This window comes from Coregonus clupeaformis, chromosome 21 (genome assembly GCF_020615455.1).
Source record: "Coregonus clupeaformis isolate EN_2021a chromosome 21, ASM2061545v1, whole genome shotgun sequence".
NCBI classification, from domain to species: domain Eukaryota; kingdom Metazoa; phylum Chordata; class Actinopteri; order Salmoniformes; family Salmonidae; genus Coregonus; species Coregonus clupeaformis.
This window is the reverse complement of record NC_059212.1, coordinates 43,515,943-43,536,732: the sequence shown is the minus strand read 5'-3', so window position 1 is coordinate 43,536,732 and position 20,790 is coordinate 43,515,943. Positions and strand designations below refer to the sequence as shown.

Genomic DNA, 20,790 nt, shown 5'->3' with positions numbered 1-20,790 from the left:
TTATAACTCCCTGTGTTCTAACTCCCTGTGTTCTAACTCCCTGTGTTCTAACTCCCTGTGTTCTAACTCCCTGTGTTCTAACTCCCTGTGTTCTAACTCACTCAGTTCTAACTCCCTGTGTTCTGACTCCCTGTGTTCTAACTCCCTGTGTTCTAACTCCCTGTGTTCTAACTCCCTGTGTTCTAACTCCCTGTGTTCTAACTCCATGTGTTCTAACTCCCTGTGTTCTAACTCCATGTGTTCTAACTCCCTGTGTTCTAACTCCCTCAGTTCTAACTCCCTGTGTTCTAACTCCATGTGTTCTAACTCCCTGTGTTCTAACTCCATGTGTTCTAACTCCATGTGTTCTAACTCACTCAGTTCTAACTCCCTGTGTTCTAACTTCCTGTGTTCTAACTCCATGTGTTCTAACTCCCTGTGTTCTAACTCCCTGTGTTCTAACTCCATGTGTTCTAACTCCCTGTGTTCTAACTCCATGTGTTCTAACTCCATGTGTTCTAACTCACTCAGTTCTAACTCCCTGTGTTCTAACTCCCTGTGTTCTAACTCACTCAGTTCTGACTCCCTGTGTTCTAACTCCCTGTGTTCTAACTCCCTGTGTTCTAACTCCCTGTGTTCTAACTCCCTGTGTTCTAACTCCCTGTGTTCTAATTCCCTGTGTTCTAACTCCCTCAGTTCTAACTCCTTGTGTTCTAACTCCCTGTGTTCTAACTCCCTGTGTTCTAACTCCATGTGTTCTAACTCCATGTGTTCTAACTCCCTGTGTTCTAACTCCATGTGTTCTAACTCCCTGCGTTCTAACTCCCTCAGTTCTAACTCCCTGTGTTCTAACTCCATGTGTTCTAACTCCCTGCGTTCTAACTCCCTGTGTTCTAACTCCCTGTGTTCTAACTCCCTGTGTTCTAACTCCCTCAGTTCTAACTCCCTGTGTTCTAACTCCATGTGTTCTAACTCCATGTGTTCTAACTCCCTGCGTTCTACCTCCCTGTGTTCTAACTCCCTGTGTTCTAACTCCCTGTGTTCTAACTCCATGTGTTCTAACTCCCTGTGTTCTAACTCCCTGTGTTCTAACTCCCTGTGTTCTAACTCCATGTGTTCTAACTCCCTGCGTTCTAACTCCCTGTGTTCTAACTCCCTGTGTTCTAACTCCCTGTGTTCTAACTCCCTCAGTTCTAACTCCCTGTGTTCTAACTCCATGTGTTCTAACTCCATGTGTTCTAACTCCATGTGTTCTAACTCCCTGTGTTCTAACTCCCAGTGTTCTAACTCCATGTGTTCTAACTCCCTGTGTTCTAACTCCCTGTGTTCTAACTCCCTGTGTTCTAACTCCATGTGTTCTAACTCCCTGTGTTCTAACTCCCTATGTTCTAACTCCATGTGTTCTAACTCCCTGTGTTCTAACTCACTCAGTTCTAACTCCCTGTGTTCTGACTCCCTGTGTTCTAACTCCCTGTGTTCTAACTCCCTGTGTTCTAACTCCCAGTGTTCTAACTCCCTGTGTTCTAACTCCCTGTGTTCTAACTCCCTGTGTTCTAACTCCCTGTGTTATAACTCCCTGTGTTCTAACTCCCTGTGTTCTAACTCCCTGTGTTCTAACTCCCTGTGTTCTAACTCCCTCAGTTCTAACTCCCTGTGTTCTAACTCCCTGTGTTCTAACTCCCTGTGTTCTAACTCCCTGTGTTCTAACTCCCTGTGTTCTAACTCCCTGTGTTCTAACTCCCTGTGTTCTAACTCCCTGTGTTCTAACTCCCTGCGTTCTAACTCCATGTGTTCTAACTCCCTGTGTTCTAACTCCCTCATTTCTAACTCCCTGTGTTCTAACTCCCTGTGTTCTAACTCCCTGTGTTCTAACTCCCTGTGTTCTAACTCCCTGTGTTCTAACTCCCTGTGTTCTAACTCCCTGTGTTCTAACTCCCTGTGTTCTAACTCCCTGTGTTCTAACTCCCTGCGTTCTAACTCCATGTGTTCTAACTCCCTGTGTTCTAACTCCCTGTGTTCTAACTCCCTCATTTCTAACTCCCTGTGTTCTAACTCCCTCAGTTCTAGCCTGTGGGAGATGGCAGGAGGAGGGAGGTGGAGGGAGGAGAGGAGGGATATGGGAGGAGAGGAGGGATATGGGAGGAGAGAAGGGAGGTGGAGGGAGGAGAGGAGGGATATGGGAGGAGAGGAGGGATATGGGAGGAGAGGAGAGGAGGGATATGGGAGGAGAGGAGGGAGGTGGAAGGAGGAGAGGAGGGATATGGGAGTGGAGGAGGGATATGGGAGAAGAGGAGGGATATGGGAGGAGAGGAGGGATATGGGAGGAGAGGAGGGATATGGGAGGAGAGAAGGGTGGTGGAGGGAGGAGAGGAGGGATATGGGAGGAGAGGAGGGATATGGGAGGAGAGGAGAGGAGGGATATGGGAGGAGAGGAGGGAGGTGGAAGGAGGAGAGGAGGGATATGGGAGTGGAGGAGGGATATGGCGTCTGAGATCCCCAGAGATTGGAAAGCTGCCGCGGTCATCCATCCTGCCCTGCCTTTCGAAAGTATTTGAAAGCCAAGTTAACAAACAGATCACCGACCATTTCGAATACCACCGTACCTTCTCCGCTATGCAATCCGGTTTCCGAGCTGGTCACGGGTGCACTTCAGCCACGCTCAAGGTCATAAACGATATTATAACCGCGATTGATAATAGACAGTACTGTGCAGCCGTCTTCATCGACCTGGCCAAGGCTTTCGACTCTGTCAACCACCGCATTCTTATTGGCAGACTAAATAGCCTTGGTTTCTCAAATGACTGCCTCGCCTGGTTCACCAACTACTTCTCAGATAGAGTTCAGTGTGTCAAATCGGAGGGCCTGTTGTCTGGACCTATGGCAGTCTCTATGGGGGTGCCACAGGGTTCAATTCTTGGGCCGACACTTTTCTCCGTGTATATCAATGATGTCGCTCTTGCTGCTGGTGACTCTCAGATCCACCTCTACGCAGACGACACCATTTTTGTATACATCTGGCCCTTCATTGGACACTGTGTTAACAAACCTCCAAACGAGCTTCAATGCCATACAACAATCCTTCAGTAGCCTCCAACTGCTCTTAAACACTAGTAAAACTAAATGCATGCTTTTCAATCGAACGCTGCTGGCACCTCCGCCCACCCGACTAGAATCACCACTCTCGACGGGTCTGACCTAGAGTATGTGGACAACTACAAATACCTAGGTGTCTGGTTAGACTGTAAACTCTCCTTCCAGACTCGCATAAAGAATCTCCAATCCAAAGTTAAATCTAGAATCGGCTTCCTATTTCGCAACAAAGCCTCCTTCACTCATGCTGCCAAACATGCCCTCGTAAAACTGACTATCCTACCGATCCTTGACTTCGGCGATGTCATTTACAAAATAGCCTCCAACACTCTACTCAGCAAATTGGATGTAGTCTATCACAGTGCCATCCGTTTTGTCACCAAAGCCCCATATACTACCCACCACTGTGACCTGTACGCTCTTGTTGGCTGGTCTCACTACATGTTCAGTCGTCAAACCCACTGGCTCCAGGCCATCTATAAATCACTGCTAGGCAAATCCGCCTTATCTTAGCTCATTGGTCACCATAGCAGCACCCACCCGTAGTCTGCGCTCCAGCAGGTATATCTCACTGGTCATTCCCAAAGCCAACACCTCCTTTGCGCCATTCCTTCCAGTTCTCTGCTGCCAATGACTGGAACGAATTGCAAAAATCTCTGAAGCTGGAGACTCTTATCTCCCTCAATAACTTTAAGCATCAGTTGTCAGAGCACCTTACCGATCACTGCACCTGTACACAGCCCATCTGAAATTAGCCCACCCAACTACCTCATCCCTATATTGTTATTTATTTTGCTCTTTTGCACCCCAGTATCTCTATTTGCACATAATCTCTTGCACATCTAGCATTCCAGTGTTAATACTATTGTAATTATTCTGCACTATAGCCTATTTATTGCCTTACCTCCATAACTTGCTACATTTGCACACACTGTATATATATTTTCTGTTGTATTTTTGACTTTATGTTTTTTTACCCCATATGTAACTCTGTGTTGTTTTTATTGCACTGCTTTGCTTTATCTTGGCCAGGTCGCAGTTGTAAATGAGAACCTGTTCTCAACTGGTTTACCTGGTTAAATAAAGGTGAAATAAATAAATAAAAAAATGGCAGGAGAGGAGGGAGGTGGAGAGAGGAGAGGAGGGATATGGGAGGAGAGGAGGAGGTGGATGTGTCCTTGTGAGTCAGGGCGGTAAAGATGAGGTGTGTGTGTGTGTTTGTAAGGAGAGGAGGCAGAGAACATCATGTGAGGGAGAGAAGAGCTAGAGAAAGGAAGAGAAGAGAGAGAGAGACATGAAAGAGTCAGAGGGAGAGAAAGTGTGAAGGCCCTGATTTCATTGACAGCCTTGGTAACCGTGTGTAGGAGGGTAATGGCCTGCTACATTGGAACAGGTAGGCACCAATCTCTCACAATTAAAATCTGTTGAAAGCAGCCAGAGCGCGTGGGGACATCGCTTACATCCGCTATGACAGGCTCATTGTCCACCCTCCCTCCCAGAAGCCTGTAAGGGATGAGAGAGCCAAGCCTATGGGTTCGTAGCTTCAACCCCACAGCACACACACACACACACACACACACACACACACACCAACTGATTAATGGACTGCTGAATGTATATTTGTTTCTTGCTTTAATTGCTCTTTTCAGTGTTATGTCTATCTCTGATAAGCTACCCAGGAAAGGGCTGAAAATAGCTCATATTAATATATGTAGCCTTAGAAATAAGGTTCATGAAATCAATAACTTGCTAACATCAGATAACATTCATATTTTAGCCATTTCTGAGACTCACTTGGATAATTCATTTGATGATACAGCAGTAGCAATACAAGGATATAACATCTATAGAAGAGACAGGAATGGTTATGGGGGAGGTGTTGCTGTATATATTCAGAGACATATCCCTGTAATGCTTAGAGAAGATCTTATGTCAAGTGTTATAAAAGTGTTGTGGTTGCAGGTTCACTTGCCACATCTAAAGCCTTTTCTTTTGGGGTGTTGCTATAGGCCACCGAGTGTGAACAGTCAGTATTTAAATAATATGTGTGACATGCTTGATAGTGTGTGTGATGTAAACAGAGAGGTCTACTTTCTTGGAGACCGGAATATTGACTGGTTTTCATCAAGCTGTCCGCTCAAGAGGAAGCTTCTCACTGTAACCAGTGCCTGTAATCTGGTTCAGGTTATTAATCAACCTACCAGGGTGTTTACAAACACTACAGGAACAAGATCATCCACATGTATCGATCACATTTTTACTAATACTGTAAAACTTTGTTCTGAAGCTGTATCCGTACCCATTGGATGCAGTGATCACAATATATTGGCTATATCCAGGAAAGCCAAAGTTCCAACAGCTGGGCCTAAAATAATGTATAAGAGATCATACAAAAGATTTTGCTGTTACTCATGTGGATGATGTAGAAGATATTTGTTGGTCTGATGGGTGGTGTCTACCAAATATACGTTACCTCTGAAATGGAGGAACCATAGCCTGGTGTCGACCAAATATACGTTACCTCTGAAATAGAGGAACCATAGCCTGGTGTCTACCAAATATACGTTACCTCTGAAATAGAGGCACCATAGCCTGGTGTCGACCAAATATACGTTACCTCTGAAATAGAGGAACCATAGCCTGGTGTCGACCATTCTCTATGGATTGTTGATAAGATAGTGGGAAAATCAAGCTGAGGTGCCATTAAACCCCTACAACTCATCCAGAATGCCGCAGCCCGTCTGGTGTTCAACCTTCCCAAGTTCTCTCACGTCACCCCGCTCCTCCGCACACTCCACTGGCTTCCAGTTGAAGCTCACATCTGCTACAAGACCATGGTGCTTTCCTACGGAGCTGTGAGGGGAACGGCACATCCATACCTTCAGGCTCTGATCAGTCCCTACACCCAAACGAGGGCACTGCGTTCATCCACCTCTGGCCTGCTGGCCCCCCTTCCTCTGCGGAAGCACTGTTCCCGCTCAGCCCAGTCAAAACTCTTCGCTGCTCTGGCACCCCAATGGTGGAACAAGCTCCCTCACGATGCCAGGACAGCGGAGTCACTCACCACCTTGCGGAGACACTTGAAACCCTACCTCTTTAAGGAATACCTGGGATAGGATAAAGTAATCCTTCTACCCCCCTTACCCCCAAAAAAAAAAAAAAAAAAAAATTGTAAAGTGGTTGTCCCACTGGCTATCATAAGGTGAATGCACCAATTTGTAAGTCGCTCTGGATAAGAGCGTCTGCTAAATGACGTAAATGTAAATGTGCAGAGGTCAGCCCTTTGGACTGTCACAAGTGTGTTGTTAGCCTTGTGTCACACACCCTCCCACTGTTGACATCACACTTGTCTTACCTCTGTTAGCATGTTGACATCACACTTGTTTTACCTCTGTTAGCATGTTGACATCACACTTGTTTTACCTCTGTTAGCATGTTGACATCACACTTGTTTTACCTCTGTTAGCATGTTGACATCACACTTGTCTTACCTCTGTTAGCATGTTGACATCACACTTGTCTTACCTCTGTTAGCATGTTGACATCACACTTGTCTCACCTCTGCTAGCATGTTGACATCACACTTGTCTCACCTCTGTTAGCATGTTGACATCACACTTGTCTTACCTCTGTTAGCATGTTGACACCACGCCAGCCCAGGACCTCCCCATCCGGCTTCTTCACCAGCGGGATCGTCTGAGACCAGCCACTCCTTGACAGCTGATCAAACTGTGGGTTTGCACAACCGAAGAATTTCTGCACAAACTGTCAGAAACTGTCTCAGGGAAGCTCGTCATCCTCACCAGGGTCTTGACCTGACTGTAGTTTGGCCTCAGTGGACTAATGCTCACCTTCGATGGCCACTGGCACGCTGGAGAAGTGTGCTCTTCACGGATCAATCCAGGTTTCAACTGTACCGGGCAGATGGCAGACAGCATGTATGGGGGAGCGGTTTGCTGATGTCAACGTTGTGAACAGAGTGCCCCATGGTGGCGGTGGGGTTATGGTATGGGCAGGCATAAGCTGTGAACAACGAACACTATTCAATTTTATCAATGGCAATTTGAATGCACAGAGATACAGTTATGAGATCCTGAGGCCCATTGTCATGCCATTCATCCGCTGCTATCCCCTCATGTTTCAGCATGATAATGCACAGCCCCATGTCACAAGGATCTGTACACAATTCCTGGAGGCTGGAAATGTCCCAGTTCTTCCATGAAACGTCACCCATTGAGCATGTTTGAGATGCTCTGGGTCGATGTGTACGACAGCGTGTTCCAGTTCCCGCCAATATCCATCAACTTCGCGCAGCCATTGAAGAGGAGTGGGACAACGTTCCACAGGCCATAATCAACAGCCTGATCAACTCTATGCGAAGGAGATGTGTCGCGCTGCATGAGGCAAATGGTGATCACACCAGATACTGACTGGTTTCCTGATCCACGCCCCAACCGTTTTTTAAAGGTATCTGTGACCAACAGATGCATATCTGTATTCCCAGTCATGTGAAATCCATAGATTAGGGCCTAATTTATTTATTTCAATTGACAGATTTCCTTATATGAACTGTAACTCAGTAAAATCTTTGAAATTGTTGCATTTATATCTTTGTTCATTGTATGTTGTGTTCTCAGGACTGAGATGTTTCATCAATATTTAATATGAAGTTTATCTCATCAATACATCTCAACATTAATATGTCTGTCTCTCCCTCCCTCCCCAGATCCTGTTCATCAATATGTCCGTCTCTCACTCCCTCCCCAGATCCTGTTCATTAATATGTCCGTCTCTCTCTCCCTCTCCAGATCCTGTTCATTAATATGTCTGTCTCTCACTCCCTCCCCAGATCCTGTTCATTAATATGTCTGTCTCTCACTCCCTCCCCAGATCCTGTTCTGTACGTTGAACACCCATAAGATCGACATGGAGAAGCTGCTTGGTGGACAGATCGGCCTGGAGGACTTTATATTCGCCCACATTAAAGCGATTAAGAAGGAGGTGGAGGTGTTTAAATCAGAGGACGCCCTGGGCCTCACCATCACAGACAACGGGGCTGGATACGCCTTCATCAAGGTATGTAGGAGCTAATCTGTCTGTTTATATGATCGACCGTCCGTCCGTCTGTCTGTCTGTCTATCTATTGTCTACCAATAATCAATCAATCACTCAATCAATCGAATAGATCGAATGAATCAATGAAATCAATCAATTGATTGAATTTTAACTCATATATACAATGGATGAATCATTAAAGGCCCAGTGCAGACAAAAACATGATTTTCCTGTGTTTTATGGACTGTATATTTCCAAATTTGTGCTCAACATTTTAGAGAAATAAGCTGTTTGTGCATTTGGAAAATTTCTGGGATCTTTTATTTCAGCTCATGAAACATGTTGCGTTAATATTTTTCTTCAGTATAATACTGTGAAATGGTGAAAATTATTATCATGCCTTTTTAGCGTAAGAGCTGTTTGAAAAGACCGCCTGAAATTTCTGCCTGTTTTGGTGGGATGGAGTTTTGTTAATGGACCAAAATCGTTATTGGACCAATAAGAAAGACAGTTCCAAACCTCTCTGCCAATAACAGGTCGTTTTCAGCTTTCCCCTCCCAACTCAGACCACTCCCAGACAGTCCTAACAATATTCTTGCTTGAGAAATTGCTCTTTGCTAAGAAGCTATTTTTGTTTATTTTTGACCATTTTAATGTAAAACAATCACAGTAAGGTCCTTTATTGTTACCAAGAAATGATTTGAAATTGAGATAAAAACGGCTGCATTGAACGTTTAGAAACACAGGTCACTTTTATGATCAGGGGTCAGTAGTCAATCATGTATTACAACAATTATGTTGGGCTGTGATCGACAACATAGGAATGCAATCGTTTGTGTTTCCACAACTATGGAAGAGATGCTGGTTTAGTACTCCTTAAGGCTGGTGCTTTGGTCCGTTTTCCACCAACGTCTTGTATAGAGAAAGTGAAACCGATTGCTCCAAGACACCACCTTGTGTTCGTCAAGCGTCATGTCATCATGGCATCTTCAGCGCATTACACCAGTGATTTACTTAGTGCTTGATAAGGGTTTTGATTAATCAGCGTTTACAATGGACAGATCAGACAGACACCCCACATCAGACAGACACCCCAGGGGACACAAATCCTGAGTGGCGCAGTGGTCTAAGGCACTGCATCGCAGTGCTAACTGTGCCACTAGAGATCCTGGTTCGAATCCAGGCTCTGTCGCAGCCGGCCGCGACCGGGAGACTCATGGGCGGCGCACAATTGGCCCAGCGTCGTCCAGGGTAGGGGAGGGAATGGCCGGCAGGGATGTAGCTCAGTTGATAGAGCATGGCGTTTGCAACGCCAGGGTTGTGGGTTCGATTCCCACGGGGGGCCAGTATAAAAAAATAAATAATAATGTATTCACTAACTGTAAGTCGCTCTGGATAAGAGCGTCTGCTAAATTACTAAAATGTAAATGTAAATCTGCTTGGGGGTATTTGAAAAGACAACGGCTGAGTCCCAAATGGCACCCTATTTCCAAATGGCGCCCTATTTCCAAATGGCACCCTATTTCCAAATGGCACCCTATTTCCAAATGGCACCCTATTTCCAAATGGCACCCTATTCCCTATGTAGGGCACTACATTTGACCAGGGCCCATGGTGATATTGTGAAGTGGTACGCCGGGAGCCGGTCGTTCATAAGGGTTTAGGGTTTAGTGAGTGAGAACCTCCCTCTCACAATTCAACGGCTCAGACACCAGACGTACGTGGCATGGACTCCAGACAATCACGGACTACAAAAGGGAAAACCAGCCACGTCTCAGACACCGGCATCTTGCTCCCAGACAAGCTAAAGACCTTTTTCACCCCGCTTTGAGGATAACTCAGTGCCACCGACGCGGCCCGCTACCAAGGACTGTGGGCTCTCCTTCTCCGTGGCCGACGTGAGTAAGACATTTAAGCGTGTTAACCCTCGCAAGGCTGCCGGCCCAGACGGCATCCCTAGCCGTGTCCTCAGAGCATGCTGGCTGGTGTGTTTACCGACATATTCAATCTCTCCCTATTCCAGTCTGCTGTCCCCACTTGCTTGAAGATGTCTACCATTGTTCCTGTACCCAAGAAAGCAAAGGTAACTGAACTAAATGATTATTGCCCCGTAGCACTCACTTCTGTCATCATGAAGTGCTTTGAGAGACTAGTTCAGGATCATATCACCTCTACCTTACCTGTCACCCTAGACCCACTTCAATTTGCATACCCCCCCAATAAATCCACATATGATGCAATCGCCATCACACTGCACACTGCCCTATCCCATCTGGACAAGAGGAATACCTATGTAAGAATGCTGTTCATTGACTATAGCTCAGCATTCAACACCATAGTACCCTCCAAGCTCATCATTACCTACAGCACCCGATGTCACAGGAAGGCCAAAAAGATAATCAAGGATATCAACCACCCGAGTCACTGCCTGTTCACCCCGTTATCATCCAGAAGGCGAGGTCAGTACAGGTGCATCAAAGCTGTGACCGAAAGACTGAAAAACAGCTTCTATCTCAAGGCCATCGGACTGTTAAATAGCCATCGCTAGCCGGCTACCACCCGGTTACTGAACCCTGCACCTTAGAGGCTGCTGCCCTATATACATAGACATGGAATCACTGGCCACTTTAATAATGGAACACTGGTCACTTACATTTACATTTACATTTTAGTCATTTAGCAGACGCTCTTATCCAGAGCGACTTACAGTTAGTGAGTACATATATATATATATATTTTTTATACTGGCCCCCCGTGGGAATCGAACCCACAACCCTGGCGTTGCAAACGCCATGCTCTATCAACTGAAATACATCCCTGCCGGCCATTCCCTCCCCTACCCTGGACAACGCTGGGCCAATTGTGCGCCACCCATGAGTCTCCCGGTCATAATGTTAATGTTAATGTTAACACACTGCTTTATTCATTTCATATGTATACACCGTATTCTACTGTATTTTAGTCAATGCCACTCCGACATTGCTCGTCCTAATATTTATATATTTCTTATTTCCATTCTTTTACTTTTAGATGTGTGTGTATTGCTGTGAATTGTTAGATACTACTGCACTGTTGGAGCTAGGAACACAAGCATTTTGCTACATCCACAATAACATCTGCTTAATATGTGTATGTGACCAATACAATTAGATTTGATTTTAGTCAGCCTCAGCAGAATCAGCCTGTATTAAATGGATCATTAATATTCACACAGCAACCAAAACCCACCCAGCACAGAACAGATGCTCCTAAATTAGGAGAGAAATCTGCATTGCAAATATCTGTTCTTTTTGTTCTATTTAAATTCTTTGAAGCCTCTCATTATGAAAGAGAAGCCTTTCAACTTCTCCTTTAAAGGACGTTTCTTGAAGCCTGTTTTTTTACAAATCTTTTTTAGGATAGGTGTTTCTTTACCTCTGTAATGGGAATCATACAATATTCTGTAACATCATTAATTTGTTGTAACCGATTGTAGTTAGAACTTAAAACATATTTCAGAAGTTAGTTTTTGTCCAAAATCAAAGAAGGCAACAAGTTGTGATAATGTCAACATTTCTCTCTCTCTCTCTCTCTCCTCTCCTCTTTCTCTCTCTCTCTCTCTCTCTCCTCTCTCCTCTCTCCCTCTCTCCCTCTCTCCCTCTCTCTCCTCTCTCTCTCTCTCTCTCTCTCTCTCTCTCTCTCTCTTCTCTCCTCCCGGTACCCCAACAGCGTATCAAGGAGGGCAGCGTGGTGGACAATGTGAAGGTGATCTCTGTAGGAGACCACATAGAGTGCATCAACGGGAAGAGCATTGTGGGAACACGTCACTACGAGGTGGCTCGCCTGCTGAAGGAGCTCCCTGAAGACCAGACGTTCACCCTCAAACTGGTGGAGCCCATGAAGGCCTTCGGTGAGTGGACAGCTGGGGACTGCTGCGGAGGTCTCCAACTGTGAGGGCATGGGACGAGGGCAGAGGTCTCCAACTGTGAGGGCATGGGACGAGGGCAGAGGTCTCCAACTGTGAGGGCATGGGACGAGGGCAGAGGTCTCCAACTGTGAGGGCATGGGACGAGGGCAGAGGTCTCCAACTGTGAGGGCATGGGACGAGGGCAGAGGTCTCCAACTGTGAGGGCATGGGACGAGGGGCAGAGGTCTCCAACTGTGAGGGCATGGGACGAGGGCAGAGGTCTCCAACTGTGAGGGCATGGGACGAGGGCAGAGGTCTCCAACTGTGAGGGCATGGGACGAGGGCAGAGGTCTCCAACTGTGAGGGCATGGGACGAGGGCAGAGGTCTCCAACTGTGAGGGCATGGGACGAGGGCAGAGGTCTCCAACTGCAAGGGCATGGGACGAGGGCAGAGGTCTCCAACTCTGTAGGGAGCTGTAGGGTGTGCAGGCTTTTGTTCTACCCCAGAAACATTTGTAGATACATAAGGTACATTCTGAAGGCCATGATGTCTCGTTTTTACATTGGTTTAGCATGGGACGAGTGTAGGTTCTGGGCAACTCTATAAGGAGATGCAGGGTGTGCAGGCTTTTGTTCTAGCCCAGCACTAACACAACTAATTGTAGTCCAAACTAGCTACAGCGCTTGATGTGATCTTGTCACGATCGTTGAGAGACGGGTCAGACCAAGGCGCAGCGTGGTATGCGAACATGTTTATTAAACCGGAATAAACACTGACAGAACAACAAAAGGCAACGAAACGTGACGTCGGAAGGCTATACACTAACAAGCCAAACAAGATCCCACAACCCAGGGAGGAAAACTGGCTGCCTAAGTATGATCCCCAATCAGAGACAACGAGCGACAGCCGCCTCTGATTGGGAACCACACCCGGGCCAAACATAGAACTACAAAAACATAGATTTTCACACCCTGACCAAACTAGCTAGCGAATAACAGTCTCTACAGGTCAGGGCGTGACAGATCTTGATGTTTTGTCACATATATTACAGCCCACTGGTATAACCCATGTGTACGTCAGAGATGCATTAGCTACGTTTATAGCATTACTTCTGAACCGTTTACTTGTGGTGTATTTTGTGCTGAACAGAGACGCTGGAGCCGAGGTCAAAGGGAGCCAAACCGGCCAGTGACAATAAGATGGGGACAGAGAGAGGGACTCTGAGACTGCGCTCCAGGGGCCCTGCTACCGTAGAGGAAGGGGTGAGCGCCTTCATGCCTCCTTACACCCCTCCCAATACCGCCCATGGAATAGGGAGTTCATGTGGAGCATTAATATTCATTCATGGTAATAGGAGGTTCCCAGTGATGTTGGTCTGGACAGTTGGTTTGGATAAAATGATGTCATCATATTCATCATTATCATCATGGCTCCACTATTACTCAGATAGGAGTGTGTACTGTACAGTGTATTATCTAGTTTTTTGCTCTTATCCAGAGCGACTTACAGGAGCAATTAGGGTTAAGTGCCTTGCTCAAGGGCACATTGACAGGTTTTTCACCTAGTCGGCTCGGGGATTAGAACCAGCGACCTTTCGGTTACTGGCACAACGCTCTTAACCACTAAGCTACCTGTTACTGTACAGTGTATTATCTGTTACTAGACAGTGTATTATCTGTTACTAGACAGTGTATTATCTGTTACTAGACAGTGTATTATCTGTTACTAGACAGTGTATTATATGTTACTAGACAGTGTATTATCTGTTACTAGACAGTGTATTATCTGTTACTAGACAGTGTATTATCTGTTACTAGACAGTGTATTATCTGTTACTAGACAGTGTATTATCTGTTACTAGACAGTGTATTATCTGTTACTAGACAGTGTATTATCTGTTACTAGACAGTGTATTATCTGTTACTAGACAGTGTATTATCTGTTACTAGACAGTGTATTATCTGTTATTAGACAGTGTATTATCTGTTACTAGACAGTGTATTATCTGTTACTAGACAGTGTATTATCTGTTACTAGACAGTGTATTATCTGTTACTAGACAGTGTATTATCTGTTACTAGACAGTGTATTATATGTTACTAGACAGTGTATTATCTGTTACTGTACAGTGTATTATCTGTTACTAGACAGTGTATTATCTGTTACTGTACAGTGTATTATCTGTTACTAGACAGTGTATTATCTGTTACTAGACAGTGTATTATCTGTTACTAGACAGTGTATTATCTGTTACTAGACAGTGTATTATCTGTTACTAGACAGTGTATTATCTGTTACTAGACAGTGTATTATCTGTTACTAGACAGTGTATTATCTGTTAGTAGACAGTGTATTATCTGTTACTAGACAGTGTATTATCTGTAATTAGACAGTGTATTATCTGTTACTAGACAGTGTATTATCTGTTACTAGACAGTGTATTATCTGTTACTAGACAGTGTATTATCTGTTAGTAGACAGTGTATTATCTGTTACTAGACAGTGTATTATCTGTTATTAGACAGTGTATTATCTGTTACTAGACAGTGTATTATCTGTTACTAGACAGTGTATTATCTGTTACTCAGAGAGGAGTGTGGACTGTCTTGTGTGTTCCAGCCAACAGCGTTTGAGGAGAGAGCAGTGAAGAAGGTGGATGACCTGCTGGAGACTTACATGGGTATCAGAGATACAGAACTGGGTGAGTACACACGCGCACGCAATCACGCACGCACACACACACACACGCAATCATACACACACACACACACACACACACAGTCTTGTACAGCTAACCTTGTGGGGACACAGTTCAGTCCCATTCAAAATCCTATTTTCCCTAACCCCTAAACCTAACCCTTACCTTAACCCTTACCTTAACCCTAACCTTAACCCTAACCTTAACCCTAACCTTAACCCAAAAACCTTAACCCTAACCTTAACCCTAACCCTAAAAATAACTCTATCTCCTAACCCTAACCCTTAACGTAATTCTAACCTTAACCCTAAACCCCCTAGAAATAGCATTTGACCTCGTGGGGACTAACAAAATGTCCCCAGTAACTGTCTAGTAACATGCAACAGCAACATTTCAACCACTGAGAGAGTTGTACTAATTTGTGAAAGCTCCTCCAGCTAGCTAACCGTCTCCTCTCTCTAGCGGCGACCATGGTGGAGGTGGGTCGGAACAAGAAGAACCCTGATTAGTTTAACTAACCCTCACTCCTCTCTCCTCTCCTCTCCTCTCCTCTCCTCTCCTCTCCTCTCCTCTCCTCTCCTCTCCTCTCCTCTCCTCTCCTCTCCTCTCCTCTCCTCTCCTCTCCTCTCCTCTCCTCTCCTCTCCTCTCTCTCCCCCACTCTCTCCTGTCTCCCCCCTCTCCTTTCTCACCCCTCTCCTCCCCTCTCTCCCCCCCTCTCTCCTCCCTCTCTCCTCCCCTCTCTCCCCCCTCTCATCTCGCCTCTATCCTCTCTCTCCCCTTTCTTCTCTCTCCTCCCTCTCCCCCTCCTCTCTCCTCTCTCCCCCCTCTCTTCTCACTCCTCTCTCCTCCCCTCTCTCTAGCGGCGACCATGGTGGAGGTGGGTCGGGACAAGAAGAACCCTGATGAGTTCGCCATGGCACTGGACGAGGCTCTCGGAGACTTCGCCTTTCCTGACGAGTTTGTGTTCGACGTCTGGGGCGCTATCGGAGACGCCAAACAGGGAAGCTTTTAACGTTTTAACTTTCCCCAGATTCCCTAGCCTGGTCCCAGATCTGTTTACAGTTGGCAAGACAGCACAAACAGACTGGGACCAGGCTACCAATCCCCCTGAGTTCCACAGCTCCATCCAGCCAGTAGAGAAATAGTTCCACAGCTCCATCCAGCCAGTAGAGAAATAGTTCCACAGCTCCATCCAGCCAGTAGAGAAATAGTTCCACAGCTCCATCCAGCCAATAGAGAAAGAGTTCCACAGCTCCATCCAGCCAGTAGAGAAAGAGTTCCACAGCTCCATCCAGCCAGTAGAGAAAGAGTTCCACAGCTCCATCCAGCCAGTAGAGAAATAGTTCCACAGCTCCATCCAGCCAATAGAGAAAGAGTTCCACAGCTCCATCCAGCCAGTAGAGAAAGAGTTCCACAGCTCCATCCAGCCAGTAGAGAAAGAGTTCCACAGCTCCATCCAGCCAGTAGAGAAAGAGTTCCACAGCTCCATCCAGCCAATAGAGAAAGAGTTCCACAGCTCCATCCAGCCAATAGAGAAAGAGTTCCACAGCTCCATCCAGCCAGTAGAGAAAGAGTTCCACAGCTCCATCCAGCCAATAGAGAAAGAGTTCCACAGCTCCATCCAGCCAGTAGAGAAATAGTTCCACAGCTCCATCCAGCCAATAGAGAAAGAGTTCCACAGCTCCATCCAGCCAATAGAGAAAGAGTTCCACAGCTCCATCCAGCCAGTAGAGAAAGAGGGGAGGGTGGGTTTTGTTTTTTAAATGGCTCTGATTTGTAGGGGTAACAGTGTTTCACCCTTTATATACACACACTCAAAGACAGAATCACTGAAGTCATGTCCCACTCAACCTAGTTCTCTGTATGCATCCCAAATGGCACCCTATTCCCTATATAGTGCACTACAATAGGGGCTCTGATCAGAAGTAGTGCACTATATAGGGAATAGGGTGCCATTTGGGATGCAAACTCTATGTCCTTTTTCCACAGGTTACAAAAGGGTTCTGATGTCTGAATCACCGCTATAGCACTTCTCTTTAATGACTGTGGTGAACTGACATGACGATCACATAGGGTACTGAATATCAGGGCTCTTTATCATTGTTCTTGAAATGTTGCTGTGGAGTTTGAACAGCAGCAATGTAATTACAGTGATCTATTATATAGCAATACTTCTGTTAAAGACACCTCCCACCCCGCTCTACTCCATCGCTAATGCTGTTATTCTACAGTATTGGGGATGTTATGTCTTCAAAACAAGCCTTGGCTTTGGACCATAAGACTGATATGGCACCCTATTCCCTATATAGTGCACTAGCATAGGGGGTCTGGTCAAAAGCAGTGCACTATATAGGGAAAAGGGTGCCATTTGGGACACATGTGAGGAACATTAGAAACGGATTGATTTAACACCAGCAGTTCCTTATCAGAACAAATGTGTTTTATTCTAGCTATGGAGAGGTGAAAGCACACTTTCAACTAACATTCACTTTTAGTGGATTTTTTTGTATAGGCTGCTTAGGATGTAATTGAACTATAATAGATAAATACTATTTATTTAGTTTTTTTTGTTTTAGTTTTTATTTAAAAAAATATTTTGATATTTTAAACTGGAAATTGTTTTATACAATCTGAAGACCTGGCTCCACCAGCAAGCGGAATTCTCTTTTGGAATTCGGCAGCCATCTTGAAAGGCTATCAGGGTGTCACTGTTGTGGTCAATCGCAATTAAAAATGTCTTACACTGTTGAAAGAAACTACTGTAGATTGAATTGAAATCAACACACTGAATTTGAATAGTAATTCTTACTGTAGTATTTGTATTGTGTTGTTTCAGAGAAGAGAAGGGTTTTCTACTGAACACAACAGCTTCATTGTGTTTTCTGACAATACATAAAGGGATCAATCACTACTATGTTTGTTAGATTCAAATAAAAATACTAGTTCATAGCTGAGTGTTGCATTATTATTCATTCACTTTAACTACAAAGGAATCCATGTGTCCATGCCGTTTAGCAGACACCTTTATCCAGGGGCTTATAGTTATGCATGCATACATTTTATGTATGAGTGGTCCCGGGAATCAAACCCACTACCCTGGCATTACAAGCACCATGCTCTACCAACTGAGCTACAGAAGACTGCAGGAGATTGAACAGGAACAGGACATGCTATAGAATTTTAATAAAATTACAAGTCGCTGAATAGCCAGTCAGTGCTCCTGCACTTGCGCATGACTAATTCTGCGTTTACGTGCTGTCATTTATCCTCTCCAACATGTCGTTTATCCTCTCCAACATGTCATTTATCCTCTCCAACATGTCATTTATCCTCTCCAGCAACATGTCATTTATCCTCTCCAACATGTCGTTTATCCTCTCCAGCAACATGTCATTTATCCTCTCCAACATGTCGTTTATCCTCTCCAACATGTCATTTATCCTCTCCAACATGTCATTTATCCTCTCCAACAACATGTCATTTATCCTCTCCATCATGTCATTTATCCTCTCCAGCAACATGTCGTTTATCCTCTCCAACAACATGTCATTTATCCTCTCCAACATGTCATTTATTCTCTCCAACATGTCGTTTATCCTCTCCAACAACATGTCATTTATCCTCTCCAGCAACATGTCATTTATCCTCTCCAACATGTCGTTTATCCTCTCCAACAACATGTCGTTTATCCTCTCCAACAACATGTCATTTATCCTCTCCAACAACATGTCATTTATCCTCTCCAACAACATGTCGTTTATCCTCTCCAACATGTCATTTATCCTCTCCAACATGTCATTTATCCTCTCCAACAACATGTCGTTTATCCTCTCCAACATGTCGTTTATCCTCTCCAACATGTCATTTATCCTCTCCAACATGTCATTTATCCTCTCCAACAACATGTCGTTTATCCTCTCCAACATGTCGTTTATCCTCTCCAACATGTCATTTATCCTCTCCAACAACATGTCATTTATCCTCTCCAACATGTCATTTATCCTCTCCAACAACATGTCATTTATCCTCTCCAACATGTCGTTTATCCTCTCCAACATGTCGTTTATCCTCTCCAACAACATGTCGTTTATCCTCTCCAACAACATGTCATTTATCCTCTCCAACAACATGTCATTTATCCTCTCCAACAACATGTCGTTTATCCTCTCCAACATGTCATTTATCCTCTCCAACATGTCATTTATCCTCTCCAACATGTCGTTTATCCTCTCCAACATGTCGTTTATCCTCTTCAACATGTCGTTTATCCTCTCCAACAACATGTCATTTATCCTCTCCAACAACATGTCGTTTATCCTCTCCAACATGTCATTTATCCTCTCCAGCAACATGTCGTTTATCCTCTCCAGCAACATGTCATTTATCCTCTCCAACATGTCGTTTATCCTCTCCAACATGTCGTTTATCCTCTCCAACAACATGTCATTTATCCTCTCCAACAACATGTCATTTATCCTCTCCAACAACATGTCATTTATCCTCTCCAACATGTCATTTATCCTCTCCAACATGTTGTTTATCCTCTCCAACATGTTGTTTATCCTCTCCAACAACATGTCGTTTATCCTCTCCAACAACATGTCATTTATCCTCTCCAACAACATGTCGTTTATCCTCTCCAACAACATGTCGTTTATCCTCTCCAACAACATGTCATTTATCCTCTCCAACAACATGTCGTTTATCCTCTCCAACAACATGTCATTTATCCTCTCCAACAACATGTCATTTATCCTCTCCAACAACATGTCGTTTATCCTCTCCAACAACATGTCATTTATCCTCTCCAACATGTCATTTATCCTCTCCAACATGTCGTTTATCCTCTCCAACAACAAGTCGTTTATCCAATCCAACAACATGTCGTTTATCCTTTCCAACAACATGTTGTTTATCCTCTCCAACATGTCATTTATCCTCTCCAACATGTCATTTATCCTCTCCAACATTTCATTTATCCTCTCCAACAACATGTCATTTATCCTCTCCAACATGTCGTTTATCCTCTCCAACATGTCGTTTATCCTCTCCAACAACATGTCGTTTATCCTCTCCAACAACATGTCATTTATCCTCTCCAACAACATGTCATTTATCCTCTCCAACAACATGTCGTTTATCCTCTCCAACATGTCATTTATCCTCTCCAACATGTCATTTATCCTCTCCATCATGTCATTTATCCTCTCCAACATGTCGTTTATCCTCTCCAACATGTCATTTATCCTCTCCAACAACATGTCATTTATCCTCTCCAACATGTCATTTATCCTCTCCATCATGTCATTTATCCTCTCCAACATGTCGTTTATCCTCTCCAACATGTCATTTATCCTCTCCAACAACATGTCGTTTATCCTCTCCAACATGTCATTTATCCTCTCCAACATGTCGTTTATCCTCTCCATCATGTCATTTATCCTCTCCAACTTGTAATTTATCCTCTCCAACATGTCATTTATCCTCTCCAGCCCAGCGACATGTCATAGCGTTGGAGAGACTTGCACCTTCTGACGTCATCTGAGTGCGCAGCTGAACATTGTATGCTGGAAAACACTTGGTTTGTTATTTTTGATTAAAACAAAAACGCTATTGATAAATACGAATACAGAACTTGTTTTTGCGTGGATTCCATGACGCAGTTAGCTTTTAACAGCTAGGACCGCTATTTCTTGTCCCGGAAGCCCGCTTAAGAGACAGGTTGAAGCCTGCTTTACAGAGACGCTAATCTGCTAGCCATCAAGCTAACGAAGTTGGTACCAGATGAGTTTTGCAATGGAGTGTTAGGCCTACTGCTGATAGGTAGCTCTCTCTGCTCTCTCCCTCCCCTCTGTCTGTCCTTGATTGCAGGAGTGAAGTCTGGTGTGCGGGAGTCAGGGTTCCAGCTGCAGCTCATTCACCATATCACCTCAGCCTTTAAGACCCGGTCAAACTTACCACTCATCGTCAGATCATAGTCAAGACGACCATATATTTGGAACCTGACTCCTGCCTCCGCTTCACTCCTGCCACCACCATCCTGCTCTCCATTACCGGACCTCTCTTTTGGACTCACCACG

General features: G+C 44.8%; 1 protein-coding gene across 1 annotated transcript in view; it reads left to right on the top strand.

Moving 5' to 3' along the window:
* Window positions 1-15,814, top strand: part of gipc2 (GIPC PDZ domain containing family, member 2) — a 50,299-nt gene extending 34,485 nt beyond the window's left edge. The window contains exons 2-6 of the mRNA XM_045205915.1: window positions 7,960-8,145; window positions 11,833-12,013; window positions 13,161-13,273; window positions 14,631-14,712; window positions 15,571-15,814. Of these exons, the coding sequence (XP_045061850.1) occupies window positions 7,960-8,145; window positions 11,833-12,013; window positions 13,161-13,273; window positions 14,631-14,712; window positions 15,571-15,722 (714 nt within the window). The 3' untranslated portion in view covers window positions 15,723-15,814. The remainder of the gene's footprint in view (window positions 1-7,959; window positions 8,146-11,832; window positions 12,014-13,160; window positions 13,274-14,630; window positions 14,713-15,570) is intronic.
* Window positions 15,815-20,790: the final 4,976 nt, after the last annotated feature.